General features: G+C 43.2%; 1 protein-coding gene across 2 annotated transcripts in view; it reads left to right on the top strand.

Moving 5' to 3' along the window:
* The window catches only part of FANCD2 (FA complementation group D2), a 34030-nt gene that overhangs the window by 8216 nt on the left and 9540 nt on the right, over positions 1-16274 (top strand). The window contains exons 12-33 of one of the 2 annotated variants that reach the window (XM_071439782.1): positions 416-516; positions 1005-1113; positions 1677-1712; positions 2132-2275; positions 2543-2677; positions 2979-3110; positions 4230-4337; positions 6191-6300; positions 6822-6882; positions 7570-7695; positions 8527-8600; positions 8689-8829; positions 9789-9889; positions 10185-10300; positions 11002-11110; positions 11597-11692; positions 12613-12722; positions 12927-13073; positions 14212-14328; positions 15149-15277; positions 15471-15586; positions 16132-16245. In XM_071439782.1, coding sequence (XP_071295883.1) covers positions 416-516; positions 1005-1113; positions 1677-1712; positions 2132-2275; positions 2543-2677; positions 2979-3110; positions 4230-4337; positions 6191-6300; positions 6822-6882; positions 7570-7695; positions 8527-8600; positions 8689-8829; positions 9789-9889; positions 10185-10300; positions 11002-11110; positions 11597-11692; positions 12613-12722; positions 12927-13073; positions 14212-14328; positions 15149-15277; positions 15471-15586; positions 16132-16245 — 2432 coding nt within the window. Of the gene's footprint in view, positions 1-415; positions 517-1004; positions 1114-1676; positions 1713-2131; positions 2276-2542; positions 2678-2978; positions 3111-4229; positions 4338-6190; positions 6301-6821; positions 6883-7569; positions 7696-8526; positions 8601-8688; positions 8830-9788; positions 9890-10184; positions 10301-11001; positions 11111-11596; positions 11696-12612; positions 12723-12926; positions 13074-14211; positions 14329-15148; positions 15278-15470; positions 15587-16131; positions 16246-16274 lie in introns of both variants that reach the window. The other variant, XM_071439781.1, reaches the window with a different exon arrangement.

The following is a 16274-nucleotide window of genomic DNA, read 5'->3' as shown; positions in this document are numbered from 1 at the left end:
ATGACATGGCAGCCAGTCTGTGCTGGTACACTGCATTTGAACAGCAGTCATATTGGTAAACTTGCATGCCCCAGAATTCCTGAGGCTGTCATGTATCTTGCTCAGCTGCTAAACAGAATAAAAACAGTTCACAGCAATGTAAAGCAGATATAGGTGGCAATTTCACAGAGTAGGTCTTAAAAAATTCTGTTTTGTATGACATACAGGTGAAGAGACAAGTTTTGCTGGTTCATTTTCTAAGTTAAAAAATTAAATTTGGGCATGATTAAATACTTGTGAATCTTTACAAATATATGAGTTTTGATTTGTAATTTTAGGGTTATTATGGGAAACTGTTTTATTTTCCTCAGCTTTTTCTGTTCTTTTTCTTCCCTCATTTGTCACAGTGATTTGTGCATGGATTTGTGCTTTACAGGTGATTTCTGATCTTCGGAAGAGCTTGGATCTGTCCTCGTGTGTTCTGCCCCTGCAGATTCACAGCTCCCAGAAGAAGTTTAAAAGCCAAGTCCAGGCCAGGTACTTAAACAAGTTTACTTGATCCTCCAAGGGTAGGATGAGACAAGAGAACTTAAACTGTTCCTCTTCTGGTCTCTCTGGTACAATTGACTACAAACATGAGCCTAATTTATCCTGTGGAAAGGCACAGACATCTTTATTCCTTCCAACTTGGTACTAATGCAATACATTTGTCACTCCTTGCCCTGCCAGCTTCCCCTGCCATGGATGTAGGTCCTTTTGAGCCATCTGCCTCCATGTCTGCACAGGGATGACATTCATTTATAATAATGTTGCTACCAGTTTATCTGTTTTAAGTCCCCTCCAGTATGTGTTCCATTGATTCTGTGACCTCTGTTTCCACCCTCTTGGGAAACTCCCTATCCTTGCCAGAGCATTCCCTCTGGACAATGGTTGCTTTAAGTAACTGCTGTGACTGCTGGGCTGCCTTGCTCCTTCTGTGACAGTATTTGCAGGGACTGAGTCTCCTCTTTTCTGATGATTTGCAGTTCTTCCCTGAGCCAAGTAACCACCAGCCAGAACTGTGTGAAGCTACTTTTTGATGTCATCAAGTTAGCTGTGCGATTTCAGAAAGATGTCTCTGAAGCATGGATTAAAGTAAGATACCTGATTCAGTCCTTGTTTCCTTATTTATTTGGGCTCCTTGATTGAGCCTGAGCTTTTCTTGTAATCAAATGTGGTATTAAAAGACAGATGTTAGCCCTTCATTTTACTGATACAGATTTTATTCTACAAGAGAGGAAAAATGTATACCATATATTGAGACTGAGCTATGTGAGGCCTTAAGGTGTTTGAAAATGTCCTGCTGGAAATCAGTATCAGCTGGTATTAGGCTAAATTTAATTTTAAATTGCATTTTCTTGTAAACCATGAGGCTGTTTCTTTCCTCATTACTCAATACCTCAGTACCTTTCTCAAGCCTCATGTTACTTGAGAATATCCTTGTACAAACTCAGTTTTTAGCTATTTTTTTGAATACCTCCTGGATTCTCTGTTGTTGGCAAGATCCAGTTTGCTGACTTTGATGGGTATCCTGCTGTAGAGGAGAGAAATCTGTGAGCAAGGTGTCACAGACTTTTGGTGTCTATCTTTTTTTATTTGGTTTTGGAATATAGTGTTGTACTGTAGCTTAACAGCTTGCTTGTTTTTTTTCCTCTCAGGCTATTGAGAACAGCACATCTGTGTCTGACCATAAGGTAATAGTTCTGCTCTGTAAGTGCCCTCTTCTCTTGGTTTCTCCAGGGCTTTCTTCATGGTTGTAGATTAAGAGATTTTTGTATTTGGATCAGAAACTTGCTGGTCATGTTTCATGGATGGTTCTCTTGGTATTGGACTTGTTTCAAGTATAACAAACATCCATTTTCTTTGCAACTCTTGGTTCATCCCTTCCTTCAGGTTCATCCCTGTCCCTTCTGTTAAGGGACAGAGTTAATTCAGAGTTAATCCTGCTTTAATTCTGTACTGTTGTACTCATAAAGTTTTATTTAAGTTGTGACTCTTGGGACATTCTGAGCTCTTCTTTTCTTCTCAGTTTAGACTTCAAGTCTTGACTTGGAGTTATCTGAACTGTTTAAAATATTTCAGCATAATGAGTGGTGGTTATTTTCTCTAAAAGGTTCTGGATCTGATAGTTTTGCTGCTAATCCATTCTACAAACACCAGGAACAGGAAGCAAGCTGAGAAGGTTTTGAGGAGCAAAATCCGATTGGGCTGCATGCCCGAACAGCTGATGCAGAACGCCTTCCAAAACCATTCAACGGTCAGTGCTGATCCTGCTCTGGCACTCTCTCTTTTATCTCTCAAAGATCTTGTCAGATGATGATTTAGCCCTGTGCTGCATTATTTATACCTTTGCAGTAATGTTCATGTACTTCTCCCTTATAATTTTTAGTCCAGATCAGTGTCCCAAGGCACATGTCCTCTATTGTAACTGTCATGTGTTTTCTTGGAGTTGAACTTTCTTCAGCATTGGATGTGTTGAAAACAAGCATCAGTAATCTCCTCTTCCATGGTGTCTGTATTTCAGGTTATCAAAGACTTCTTCCCTTCAATCCTAGCCCTTGCTCAGACATTTCTGCACTCAGCACACCCAGCTGTGGTCTCCTTTGGCAGCTGCATGTACAAACAAGCTTTTGCAGCCTTCGACTCCTACTGCCAGCAGGTACAGTGTGATGGATGGCAGGTGTTTTATTTAGGTTTGCACTTTGTTCTAGAGTGTATGTCATGATCCTTTAGGGGACAGGGTTTCAGGCAGTTTGAAGCCTTTGGAGGGAGGTCTGTGCCAAACAGTAGACCAAGAAGAAGATGGGGGACAGTCACAGCAAGACTGGTAGCAAGTGACTTCAAGCACAAAGATTGCTGTTACTATCTGTACTTGATCAACATAGTTCATATGAGCAGAGCAAGGCAGACATTTTTCTGTTGATATTTCACTGTGGTTCTTTTGGTGGCTTTTTCCTTAGGAGGTTGTGAGTGCTTTGGTGACTCATGTGTGCAGTGGAAGTGAGACAGAGCTGGACATTTCTCTGGATGTGCTCACGGATTTGGTGGTGCTGCACACGTCCCTGCTGATGCGCTATGCCACCTTTGTGAAGGTATCAGCTTTTCTGGCTTTGTACTAGATTTTGGGGCCCTTACACCACTTTGCCTCAGATCCAGAATAGGCCAGTACTTCTCCAAAACAGAGGGATTGGAAAAACTTGCACCTGTAAAGCTTTTCTGCCTGGAGAAAGGCAGTGGTCAGAAGTGAAAGGTAACTGCTGTCAAAGTGTGAGCTCTAAGATAGGACTGTATGATTTTTTAACAGGGGAAATTGAGATAGATAATTCCCTTTAGCTGGACAGTGCTTAAATTACAGGCATGGAATGGTGCCTACAATGGAAATTTTGTCTTTATTTAAATGAGCTATTTCAAAACTTGGTAAAAGCCTGCTCCCTTTGTGGACTGCACATTGTGTCTACTGAAAAACTGACAGTACTTCAGCCAGTATTTGAATCCTAAGACAAAATTGCTTGCGGAGATGGAAAAAGACATATCCTAAAATTTAAAAGAAGAAAGTACTCTGTGGGGAGAAAAAAAATGGACTACTGAATTCTAAGAATCATAAGCAGGGTCAGACCCATTTCCAAAAGTAGTAAAAGTGGTGATTGAGGGAAGAGCTAAACAGCAAGGCAAGCATGTGACAGTACTTTCCTTGAGCACTCCCCCATCTGTGGTGGCTTGTAGCTTAAGGACAGCTTGTATTTAAGAGCCCTTAAAGAAGGTGGGTGTGGGTATTCCCACACCTCTCTGATATTCTGGTGCTCCTGGTGATTTAATTATACATTGTGGGAAAGGTGTATACTTTTTGGTGTTTAGTTGGTTGATTGTTAAATGAAAATTATTTGCTTAATTACTTGCTTGTCAAATACTTTGAATCCCGTGACCAAACCTGTGATAGAAAATAGACATCTGTCACTTGTCCTGAGCACTCTCAATATGCTTATGGTAGCCAAATTATTCTTCCCTTTCAGTCTCTGATAAAATGAAATCCCATAATTAAGGCCAGAGCAATAATCTGGCATTTATGTTTGGTTAATTTGAATGTAGCTTTTTCATGCATGTACAAAAAAGGTAAAGTTAATTATCTTCCCTGAGGTTGACAATTATTGTGGTTTTGAGAATATAGAAAGGGATTCTTGACATTCTGAGCTGGTTTGTGGCTTCTCTTACAGACCATTTTAGACTCTACACAGAAACTGAATCCATGCCAGATCCGGAAGCTTTTCTACATCCTCAGCACTTTAGCATTCAGCCAGAAGCAAGAAGGGAGCTACATTCAGGTGAGCAGAGACACAACAGAAAGTTGTTCAGTCTGTGCCTTGGTTCTTCTGCTAGGTTAATTAAATACTGGCATCATCTATGAACAGGGATTGATGTCAGGATAGCCTTGAGCTTAAAATTCTCCCCAAGTGTCTGCAAACCAGCTTGTGGCTCTAGACTTTCCACCCCGAATCAAGGGCTTATCTCAGTGTCTGTGCCTCTCATCTTTCCCAGAAAGGTCCCCTTCTCTTGCACATTTGAGAAAGGCAGAGTTGTTAGACATGTTGTTGGAAGAGTACTGATGGTAGTCCCTAACCAAACCTCCCAGTCAAAGTGGGACTGTCACCAGCATGGTGTCATGTTGATTGTTGCTTTGTCTAGCTGAGCCTTGAGGGCTTGCAAAAGTATAAATTCAGCAGCCTCCTTGCACAGCTGTTTCTCCATCACTTGGAAACCTTCAGAAAGCACAGTTCACCTTCCTCCCTGAGATGTTTGTATTGATTCAGCCACTTAAATTCTGCACACCAGAAACAATAAAGACTCTCTTGTTAGAAGAATTGAGCTGCACAGAGCATACTATGTGAAGTGATAGATTCCACACCTCTTGTGCCTCTGGTTTAAACATGAGAAGCTGTCAAACCTGGTCTGTCTAAATCCACTTTGATCTTGCACAGGATACCTTGTGTGACTGAGCTGCAGCATATCAGTGGTGGTACCTTTGTCTGGATTTCTGAATCCTTGAGCATAGCAGATAAAGAAATAATTCAAAGATATTTATTCCACAACAGAGACATCAGGGTTTAAAAATCTTCCATTCATAAAGTTCAGCTCTAGAAATTAGGACTATTTGTCTTTCTTTGAGTCCCTGTGTAGTTTGTAGTTGTAGGTATGTTTGCACATGCTAACTTGAGTCTGTAAAAGAAAACTGCTCTTCTTCTCCTTCTGATTGGTCTGTGGCATGTAAAACAGCATGTCTGTAGCCATTTTGTCCTTCCCCCTCACCCTGTTAATTGGAGCTCTTCACTGCCAAAATTCACAGTTGTATGGCAGGTTTAGCTCCTTTCTGAACTGGTTTCCTCAGTGATTTCCCCACCTCCCACCCTGAGTCTTACATGTGACTTGTGAAAATTGCCTTGGCAACACACAGTGTGACTTTGCAGCCCAGCAGGACCTGCCATTGGGATGTTCTGCCTGTCACCCTCAGAAGTTGTGAAAAGAAGGGGAGGAGTGTCTAGAATTTAGTTTGAACTTAGAGTTTGTAACTGTGGAGATCCAAGGTTGGCAGTTTGACTCTTATCCTCATTGATACTGAAGACTCCAGGGGTAGGTCACCAAAGAAATCAGTATCCTGAAAGCCAACTTCCTCTTTGCCTTCTCTAAGTGTTCTTCTAAGCTGTTGCCTCTTAGACATGAGGATCTCTGCAGGTAGATGAGGAATTTTTCCTTGCACTGCACAGATTGTCTTTGGACCTTCACCACAAACTGCTCCATCCCTCAGGCTCCTGAAGTTGACAGTGTTCTGAAGTGCAGCTCTGCAGCTGCTCTTTGGGTGTGACAGGCTCCATGACCATCTGCTGTTTTTTAACATACTCTTCTATTAATTATAGTTGAAACCTGGACCAACTACATGTTCTGTGTAGTGGTTAGAGCAAAGTCAAACCAAATCACTTTTAATGCTGCTTACAACCTTACTTGGAGTTGGGGCCAGCATTTTCATAATAAATGAAATGTCAGAATGTGCATTCCTTAAGCAAAAATCCCAGTACACCATCCCTCTGTAGCCCTTGGAGATGACATTAAGTGAAGATACCAATAAACTGTGAGTGATGCACACAAGTAGCTCCGTGGTGACATGGTCTGTGTCTCTTTTCAGGATGATATGCACATGGTGATCAGGAAATGGCTCTCCAGCACAGTTCCCAACCACAAACAAATGGGGATTATTGGTGCTGTTTCCATGATAGGCAGTGTGGCATTAAAAAGGTGAGAGAAAATGTAGAAATGATGAATTTGACATGGCTTTCAGGCCTGGAGTGAAACAAAGACAGGAGGGCTTTGCCTTTGAATTCATGTACATCTTGGGCAAATCCAGGAACTTAAAACTCTCTTTTGCATACTGTGGTGCTTGGTATTTCAGCCTGTGCAGTGCTGCTCACGTGCTGCTGGTCTCAAAGGCATCCCAAATTCCTTGTTAATGCCTATTTGTGGATCCCTTGACCACACTGCACGACCTGTTGCTTGGAAAAAAACCTGAACTTTGGTGGACTGACTACAGATCAGCTTCTGACTCTAGGCTGAATAACCTGAGGTGCTCTGTGTTTGAGTCCAAGGAAGTCTAAAAGAGAAGAAGAGAAACAGCACCAGGTGTTTTCCTAATGTGTTCCAAAGAAATCTTTTTAATGTGTAATTCTCTGATTTATGGAGAGAGAACCATGTGTGTATGTGATGGGTTTTGCTGTCTTTGAGTCCTGTGCCACCACAGCAAGTTTATCAATTGCTTCCAGGAGTGAAGGAGATGCTGCTTCACTGGAGAGACCAGAGCTGAACAGTGAGCGTGATGAGCAGGTGAGTACCAAAACCAGGGCAGTGTGGGACACAGGGATGTAATGGTCAGCAAGGAGGGGTGACTGGAAATGCAGTCTTAGCTGAAGTACTGTGTGGGTCTGGGAGTTGGCTTTCCTGAGCCTGGGATTCTTGTACATTGACTGCAGAGCCAAGAGTCTATTAAAAATGGTTTTGGAGAAACAAAAGTGCCTGCTGGTGTTGCCTCTGCTACACCAGAACAAGCAGCACTGCAGCCATTTAGTGAAAGTCTCTGTCCAGCTGTTATTTCAAATCCAAAGGAAAGAAGCAGGACAATCTGCTTCAGTGAGCCAAGGGTGACCATGGCCATCCTCCCAGCTTTGGTAGCTGTGCCTTTCAGGCCATCCAGACAAAGTAATTCTGCTGCACAGGATTGGCCTAGCAGCCTGTTTTCTTAGTTTCTGTTAAAGAGCCTTCTTCTCTGCTGACAGTCTATTTAAGAGTGATCCTGGGCAGACTCTTTGTGCTATTTCATGGCAGAGGACACCAAAAGGCCTGTGTTCCTTCTTAAATCTCTGTCAATTCAAGAGTGTTCACCTTGGAATGTTACTCTAGAGATGAAGCTTTGAATATGCCTCACAATAAATTAATGTAAAAAGGACTGAAGGTAAAAACTTGAATTGGATCCATTTACCTTACCCATTTTTGCACTGTTTTCTCTCCTTTCAGCTCTCTACCCTGCTGGACCTTGTGGGCTTCTGCTGTGAGCAAACACCAGAGGTCTTGGCTCTGTACTACGATGAATTTGCCAGTTTGATTGAGAAGCAGAAGGGCAATTTGGACTTGCAGCTCCTAGTATGTTGCAGAGCATTTTGAACTTAATCACTTACATGAATTCTTCAGGAAAAATGTTGGTTTTCAAACATTGGCAAGATAGAGTCAGTTTGAGGATTTCACTCTAGTCTGGGAACTTGTTTTGTTCTGTGAGAGATTGGTCAGATACAAAATCCCCATTCAGCTCTCTTGGCTTTTTCTGATTGTGGCAGATTCCTCATTAACAGGAATGTGCTCATGTGCTTTAACAGCTTCTTTTTTGTGAAATTTTACATGACAAGGGGAAGCCTTTTAAAGGAAACTAAGTGACATTTCAGAGCATGCTGTTCCTATTCATAGATAAAAACAGAATCTGAAAGAACTTTAAACTTAGTATAGAAATCGGTTTCTGGGTCAGACTATTAAGATTATCTGATCCCTAAGATCTTGGAAGAGCCACAGTCATTAATGGTAATAAATAAATGGATGTATGTTGATAGGAAGAGTTTTGTGAAGGCCACTCGACAACTCCTTCTTCCTGTTGGGAGCCCCTTTTACATGTGGGCTGCTTTCCTCTTCCAGCCAGCTGCTCTGCCTCTCTGCATCACTCTGGAACTTGCAGTCAAGCCCACATCCAAAGAGCAGGGAAGAAATTGGTTGTGCACACTTAGCAATGTTTCCTGGCTCTGTCTCCAAAGGCAGCCCTTGGCTCTCCTTGCAGGCCATGGGCCTTCATTACTGTGATGGTTCCAGGATACTTTTGCTTGGCCTTATCTTCTTATCTTCTGCATCTTCCACTGCTGCTGTTGGAGCTTTCTTCACTGAGCCCCTTTGCTGACCAAGGTTTTTTTTGTTTTCCTATCTTTATAACAGGATGAGTTTGGGAAGAGTTTGGTGGAGGATTTTCCCAGTGACTTTGTTGTGGATCTCAGCCCCTCAGTGCATGGGTATGCTAATCACAAATAAAGCATTGGTAGTGTTTCTGTCACTGAGAACTGAAGTTGCCAACAAGATGTTATCTGTCTTTCCTTGCAGTTCATTCTTGTTCCCAGTGAAGTCCTTGTACAATCTGGATGAAGATCAAAGTCAGGATGCAATTGCCATTAATCTCTTGCCATTGGTGTCACAGAGTGAGCTTGGCAGGGTCGCTGCTGGAGCAAGTAACCAGAGTAAAAGGTATTTGACCCTCACCTGTGGGATGGCTGCAAAGGTGAAGGGTTTTCATTTGTGCACTTCAGGTGCCTGATAAGAAGCTGGTCAGAGAATTTACCAATTTCCAGTGTTCTTCTTTTGATGTTAAACATACTCAGATAGGTTTGGAGGCATAATTTGGTTGGGAGCTGGCAGTCTGTTCTGGCTTGGGCTATTTAGGTGATCTTGGGTGTGTCATGATGATAGACAGTGCTAAACCCACAAACATGCTGCCAAAAATGAAATTCAACTGAAGAAACAGGGCATTGTCTTTGGCAAATAGAACAGGAAGCTTGTAAGATGTAAAAAACTCTAAGTAAACAGGAAGACACCTAAATTAAAAGAATCATAAGAGTCATAGACTTGTTAAAGTTATAAAAGGCTCTCTTTTTTTTTATTTGCACCTGCACATCATTTGTAATTTGTTGTCATAAGATTTTGTTGAGATTTCAGCTGTTCTTTAAAAAAGACATGATCATTTTAAAATGAGAGAAAATATAGCTACTTTGCATGCATCTATGGAAAAATGTTAATTTTCATCACTCAGAATTAGAGCAATGGCACACTGTGAAATATTGAAGGAGGTTTCTCCTCTGCTTTTAACTGTGTTGTGCACACAACTCTAATTTCTTAGAGTTCCTTCTGAGTTACTCAACTTTTGATTTCCACCAGAAGTGGAAAACACCACCCATTTTTTGTTCATTGCAGCCATTTTTCTGCCCTTACATGCTTTTCCAGAAAATTGGTAATCACCAGTTATTAATTTGTGGGAGGTTTTTCTAACTCTCATGGTGCATTTCTGCTCTGTGTTGCTGGGACTTGCAAGAAGCAAAATAGAAGGCATAGGCAAGGTAGCCTGGGAAGGACAGAGGATGTAATGGAAAAGTGATGGGCATTCCTAGATACATAAAAAATCAAACCCACTCCATTTCTTTTTTCCCCAGGGCAGTGTCACCCCTGTGTCTGTCACCCTGTTTCCGGTTGCTGAGGCTCTACACTGCAGAGCAGAACAGTGGAAGCCTGGAGGAGATTGATGCCTTACTAGGTATGGGAAATGCACTTTTTATAGAGCCTGGCTGCCTGCCTTGCTCCTCTGCCAGATCTGCACAGATTTCCTCCAGCTGCAGGAGGGGTTGTGCATTTTGTGAGATGCTCTGTGCCCAGCAAGTGGAAGGGAGGCAGGGGAGACAGTTGCTCTGTCTGGGGATGGAGTGGCTGATGGGCCTTACTCCAAACAGCCACTGGAATTGATGCAGGCTGTGGTAAGAGGCTTGGGCTATGCAAAGACCAAAGCATGGCTAGCACACAGTCCAACCTATACTTTTCTTGCTCTGTGCCAGGTTGTCCCCTGTACCTGACTGACCTGGAGGTTGAAGGGAAGCTGGACTCTCTGTCCAAGCAGGAGCGTGAATTTCTGTGCTCCCTCCTGTTCTATGCTCTCAACTGGTTCCGTGAAGTGAGTAGAGCCTTGTCTGCAGGTTCTGGAGTGGGGGGATGAGGGAAGCCTAGGAGAGCTGAGGTTGGTCAGCCAGGAGAGGGGAAGCTGGAGGGGAGGGAATGTTGTGGTCTTTTACTGTGGTCTTTGTTACCTAACAGAAAGGTTGTGCTCCACTTTCAGAGAGGCTGTAAATTTCCTTTCTTGGGGTGCTCTGTACTCTCTGTTCTGTACCTCTGTGAGCTGACAGAAGAGTAAAATGCAATGCCTTCAAGCAGATTTGGACAGTGTATTGGTCAGTGGGATTTTTCCTGCTGGGGTCTCATAACATGAGAAGGGCAGATGTGGTGCAATTCCACATTTCCAGTCCTTCTGCTCTCCTCCCAGGACTGCCTCTTTCCTGGCAGACCTGGGAAGTGCCAAGGGATCTTCAGAGCCACAGGTATCACAGAATCTGACAATGTGCTGTCTGCTGATTCCTCTTGTTCAATTAATATTTTATCTAGAAGTGTTGTCCTATTGCTTTTTTTAGATTGCACCAATTGTATCCATGTTCTTATGGACTCTGAAGAGCTTTGTTCATGCAGTGTGAACCTGGTCACACAGGCCACCTGTGCTGTGTTGTGTATTTATTCAGAACTTGAGAATGTTATTCAGAAAAGAAAAAGTAGCAAAGTGGGTACAAATGTCCCTGATTCAGCGAGCTTGGTTTGTGTCTCTAGGTTGTAAATGCCTTCTGCCAGCAACAGGATGCTGAGATGAAGGGGAAAGTTTTAACTCGATTACAGAACATCACAGAGCTGCAGAATGTGCTGGGAAAATGCTTGGCAGGTGAGTATGAAACATTTGTACATTCTAGGCCTGTACCAGGGGTTGCCTTAGACATCAATGGAGGAAACAAATGGTAACACACACTACAGTTTTCCAGTTTTAAAAGTTTGTGCATGGACAGCTATAATTTTCAATTTGTCCAAATCCAAACTGTTCTTAATCACTTCCTCAGTGAGAAGCACACAATTTACACATTCTAGAGTCACAAGCACACAGACTTTAGCAGATCCCCCAAGTATTGACACACCTTGTCCATCTCCCAGTAGCCTGCCCAGATCCCAGGCACTCTGATCTGCTCCACTGCTCCCTACTCACTGCTGTTCCAGCTCACTGCTCGTTAGCAGGTAAATTCTTACACTTACCTCACCACTCCACACTTTCACCAGGACAGTGAAATTTATGAGACTTCCTTTAGATATGTATCTGGCCTCTATGTTGTCATTCAGGAGTTGAATTAACCCAGTTTCTACATTTTGGCTCTTTCAGCAACCCCTGGCTATGTCCCACCACCAGCTACTTTTGACTCTGAGGCCCCGGAGGCCGTACCATCCATTAATGCTGCTGGTCCAGCCAGGAAAAGAGGTGGTAAAGAAAATTTAAAATGTTTAAGCAAACAGATGTGATGGGGATTGGCTGGCAGATAGCACCTGTGTGTGCCTAAAGCACTAAATTTATGGCAAAGTCTATCTAGCTGGAAATTTTACCTCATCAACTCCTGTTGCAGCTGAAGAGGAGATGGAAAAATAACCTACACCAAATAGGTATTGGATAGTCTGTCTCCTTGGGAAAACTGCTGCATTTAACAGTGAAAATCCAGGGCTTTCATTGATTGCTTTCACCTGCCAAAGTATTTTCTGCTTCTGCAGCAGCAAGTTCTGTCTTTGATGGGTTTGTGGCATCATCTGGTACTGAATCTGTGGCTTGAGCTGCCTTGTAAACCCCTGAGCTTTAGGTTGTACCTAACCAATGTCCTGGGAACCTTGTTATGGCTCTGCTGCACCAGGAAATTTTTCCTTCATCCTTTTCCATTGCTAGCTCCCACAGAGAAGACACAGAACTTGCCTCTCAGTTTTCAAGCTGAATCAGATTGGCTTTGTCCTTCCTGTCTCTAGTTCTGTTTCTAGATTAGATTTATTTCTAATTTAGATTAGCATTTCCTGGGAACATGTCTGCCTTAAGCCAAAGTGGACAAAAATTCACATTTCATTCAATAAGAACAACTGGAGGAGGCCACAGATGAGAATGCCTTTCCCTCCTGTGCCAAACCCATTGTGCAGGGTCTGGGCCTGTTATGTAGGAGCATGTTGGAGGCAGAAGGGAAGTTTTGACAAGAGGAGGATCCATCACTTTAGATACTGTATTTTGAAGGAGCACTTCATCTATGGACCTGTGTTCCATGCTTTCTTAGTGCTGACTGAAGTCCAGCCTGTGCTGGTCCCAAGTGCTCCTAGTGCTGAGCACAGTGTGCAGCCTTTGAGTCTGAAGTTGCTTTTCTGTTTAAGGAAGGAAAAAGAAGGCTGATGGCAGCAAAGCTGGCTCTGCAGATCGTTCTCAAGCAGAAGACAGTTCTGAGGGAAACCAGCCTGATACTGAGCTCTCTGAGCTGGACAAGGTATGTGTGCAGCCCTGGGGACTTGCAAGGAAGCCAGAACAGGGAAGATGCCATGGAAGCAGAAACAAAAGCTTTGAGGGAGGGGTTGTTCATTCCAAAGTTAATCACAGTCAGTGGTTCAGTTCTGCTTTCTGGCACCTGCCTCCCATCAGAATTTTGTAAATTATCCCTGCAGAGGCCATTTTCCTGCAATTTCCTTTTCAGAGTGCTGCTGACAGAGAGGCAGGAAATCCTCTGGCACAGCTGCAGAGCTACCGCCCGTACTTCCGAGAGCTGGACCTCGAGGTGTTCACTGTGCTGCACTGTGGGCTGCTCACAAAGTCTGTCCTGGACACAGAGATGCACACAGAGGTGAGTGGAGCAGCCTGAAGCCCACACTGATGAGGCTTTGTGGAATGGCCTCTCTCAGGGGCCTTGGCCCTCTCTGTTCTACTGAAGTGCACAACAGGTTGGTGCTAAGATGTGTTGGCCCAGGGCTGTGAGCTGGGGACCAGGAGAGCATTTGGCCTCAAGTACTTCAAGGCACTGAGGAAAAGAGACTTTCCTGAGAAGAGCAGACATGTCATATACAATGTCAAAAACAAACTAATGCAAATATTGCATAAAAGGTGAAAGGTACTGTATAATATATATATAGACCTAATGGAAAGAAAGGGGCTTTAATATTGAGCACAGGTAAGATACAGGGTTGTAAATACTCTTAAGTATTTACAAGTCTGTTTTAAGTATTAAGCCTGTCAAAAAGAACCTGTGACATAAAGTAAAACCTTTATTGTAAAAACTCAAGGGTCTCAAGGCATCAGGAGATCATAAACAGCACAAATGTAGGACTGGAGTCATGGAGGTGCTCTCATGAGCAGGGTGCTGTGTATCATCTGGGAGCTTGTAAAAACTGCATTGCTATGGCTGTGGAAAATAGATGTGCTTAATTTTGTTAATACCCTCTTTGTAGGCAGGCTGACTCCATCTGGAGTCTCATTTTGTCAGGCTACAGTAAATGCATGAAATGGGAAAAGGCCATGGCAGGCTGGAGCACAGCCTGGTCTGCCCTTGCAGACAGCTGTGTCTGTGCATGCAGGTCACAGGCCAGCTGGAAGACTGTTTGACAAGTCTCTTGGGCTATGTGGCATTATTTCAAAATACTTCTTGCCTTGTTACTCAGTTGGTGAATTCTGTGATTCTCTGGACTTAAACCTCTTTTTATCTTTAGGAGCTTATTTCAATGTCAATGTATATAAATCTGTTCTTTCTCAGTTGTTAAGTTGTACTGACATTGCCTCAGCTGTTTGGAGCATCAGGATGGCTTCATGCTTTGAGTAACCAGAGCCAATGCCCCATCCATGGGGGAGCATAAAACCAAGCATCTACCAAATAAGTCCCTCCTGAGGTTAACCTAGTCCAGGAGTCATAACTGGAAACAGGGTAAACTTGAGCTTCAAGGCACTACAGTTACATCTGGGTCCTGGGATGACTGTTCTTTTAATTGCAGGCTCGTGAAGTTGTGCAGCTGGGGCCTGCTGAGCTTTGCTTCCTTCTGGATGACCTGTGCTGGAAGCTGGAACATGTGCTGCCCTCAGGCTCCACGAGGAGGGTGCCCTTTCCAAAGGCAAGAGCAGCAGCAGGCTGTGGGTCCTGGGCTGAGGCAGAGCACATCAAGGGCTTCCAGGCTTTTCCTAAGAAATGTTTTTCATCATTTCTTTCACTTGTTAGTTAAAGGAAGTGTGACACCCAGCTGCTTGCTCTTTCAAAAGACTTGTGTACACTGCTCCTGCTGAAGTGTTTGCAGCATCTGGTTCTCTGCATGTCTCAGGAAAGGGTACTTAACTGAAGGAGTCTTGTAGCCTCAAAACTCAAGTGACTCTTTTCCTAGCCCTCCCTGGGGACACTGGCTGTGCTGCTCCAATTTAGCCAGGCCAGATGGCTGCAGCAGCCAGCAGAAGCTGCTGCACCCATGTTTCTGCTTTTTCTGCATTAAAACCCCTCTGAGTGCAGGGACTCCTTGCTGATGCCTTCAGGAGGAAAGTAAATGCATGTCCCACTGCATTAAACTGAGAAATGCACTGCAATTGGCTGGGCTTTTCATAGTCGTTGTTCTTTCTCCTTATCTTTCTACCTATCTTAATTCCCACATGCAGAGACTGTCTTCTCTTAGTGTTTGAGTAAAGTGTTGGATTGTCTGATCAACCTAAATGATTCTGTAAGCGAGCTGTGTGTCAGATCAGTTTCATCCTTTTAGTCAAATGTTATCCATTTGTGTGAGTTGGTGGTGCTTGTTCAGCAGAAGCCAACTTTCCTACCCTGTGACCCTTCCTGACCCTGTATGGCATGAGGAATTGCACTGCTTGGCAGCAGTCTGAGATGTAATAATTGAAGTTATTCTCAAGAGAGGCCAATGAAGCAACTTTTATCTTATGGGTTTGCTGCAGGAAAGAGGCAACAAGGATATTGGCTTTTCCCATCTGTGTCAGAGATCTCCCAAGGAAGTTGCTATGTGTGTGGTTGATCTGCTCAAGCCATTGTGTAAGCACATGGAGAACATGCATAACTACTTCCAGGTTAGTGGACAGCAATTTTTACCAAAAAAACCCCTAAAGTTTTGTCTCCTGGAAAGATACCTTTAATTTTGGGGGAAAAGAAGAGTCTCTTTGTTTTCTGCAGTTTTTTTAAACATGGAATTTATGGAATGATTCTTGTGCCATTATCTTGGTTTGGAATAGTGTTTAATGGATTATTTGATCTGTATTAAAGGCAGCTGTACAAAATCAGGGTGCAGAAGATAAACCAGGAGAGAACATCCAGGAGCACCAGCTGATGTCCTCTTGCTACCAACTGCTGCTACTGACTTTTCGCTCCTTATTTGCTTGGTGAGTTTAAAATAAAAGTTCATAGTTGTACCTATTTATTGCTTCTTCTTCTTCTTGTTTCTTTTCTTTAAAGTGTTTGCACCCTGCCAAAGGCCTGTCAGCCATGAAAAACAACCCACTGCAGTGGGTGGAGGCTTCTAAGCACTTCTTAGTAAAGCCAGGTTTCCCCCCTGTTAGGCTCCTACCAGCTGTTCAGGAGGTGACCACCCATGATCACTGCATTGCACAGCCACTGTCATTATACATCCTTTGGTTTAGGTCTGTATAGCATTGGCTTAGTATATATGGACCTCCACTTATGGGAAGTGGCCTCTCCTCACCAAGCTAGATCTGCAGCCTAACTGAAAAGCTGATATTGTTTGTGCTCAATGCTTTCCATTATTGAGTTTTCAATTTTTTATGTCCCTTTATAACTTTCATATTGCAGGACTTATCTTGAATATCCAGCTTCTCTATTTTTCATCTTGCCAAATAGGCTTAGATATGCATTTGCATCTGATATCTCTTCTGATCTGATTATGAACTGGATTCTTTTCCCCCCTCAGGAATGGTTTTTCTCAGCATGAAAATGCTGACTTGCTAAGGTCAGCTCTCCGGGTCCTTGCAGACAGGCTAAAGCCAGGAGAGACAGAGTTTCTTCTTCTTGAGGAACTGATAAGGTAGAATCTCTATTTCACAATGTCTGAAA

This window comes from Agelaius tricolor, unplaced genomic scaffold (assembly GCF_023055355.1).
Source record: "Agelaius tricolor isolate 1412-34295 unplaced genomic scaffold, bAgeTri1.0.p SCAF_14, whole genome shotgun sequence".
NCBI lineage: Eukaryota > Metazoa > Chordata > Aves > Passeriformes > Icteridae > Agelaius > Agelaius tricolor.
The sequence above is the reverse complement of the archived record's forward strand: the minus strand, read 5'-3'. Positions and strand labels throughout refer to the sequence as shown.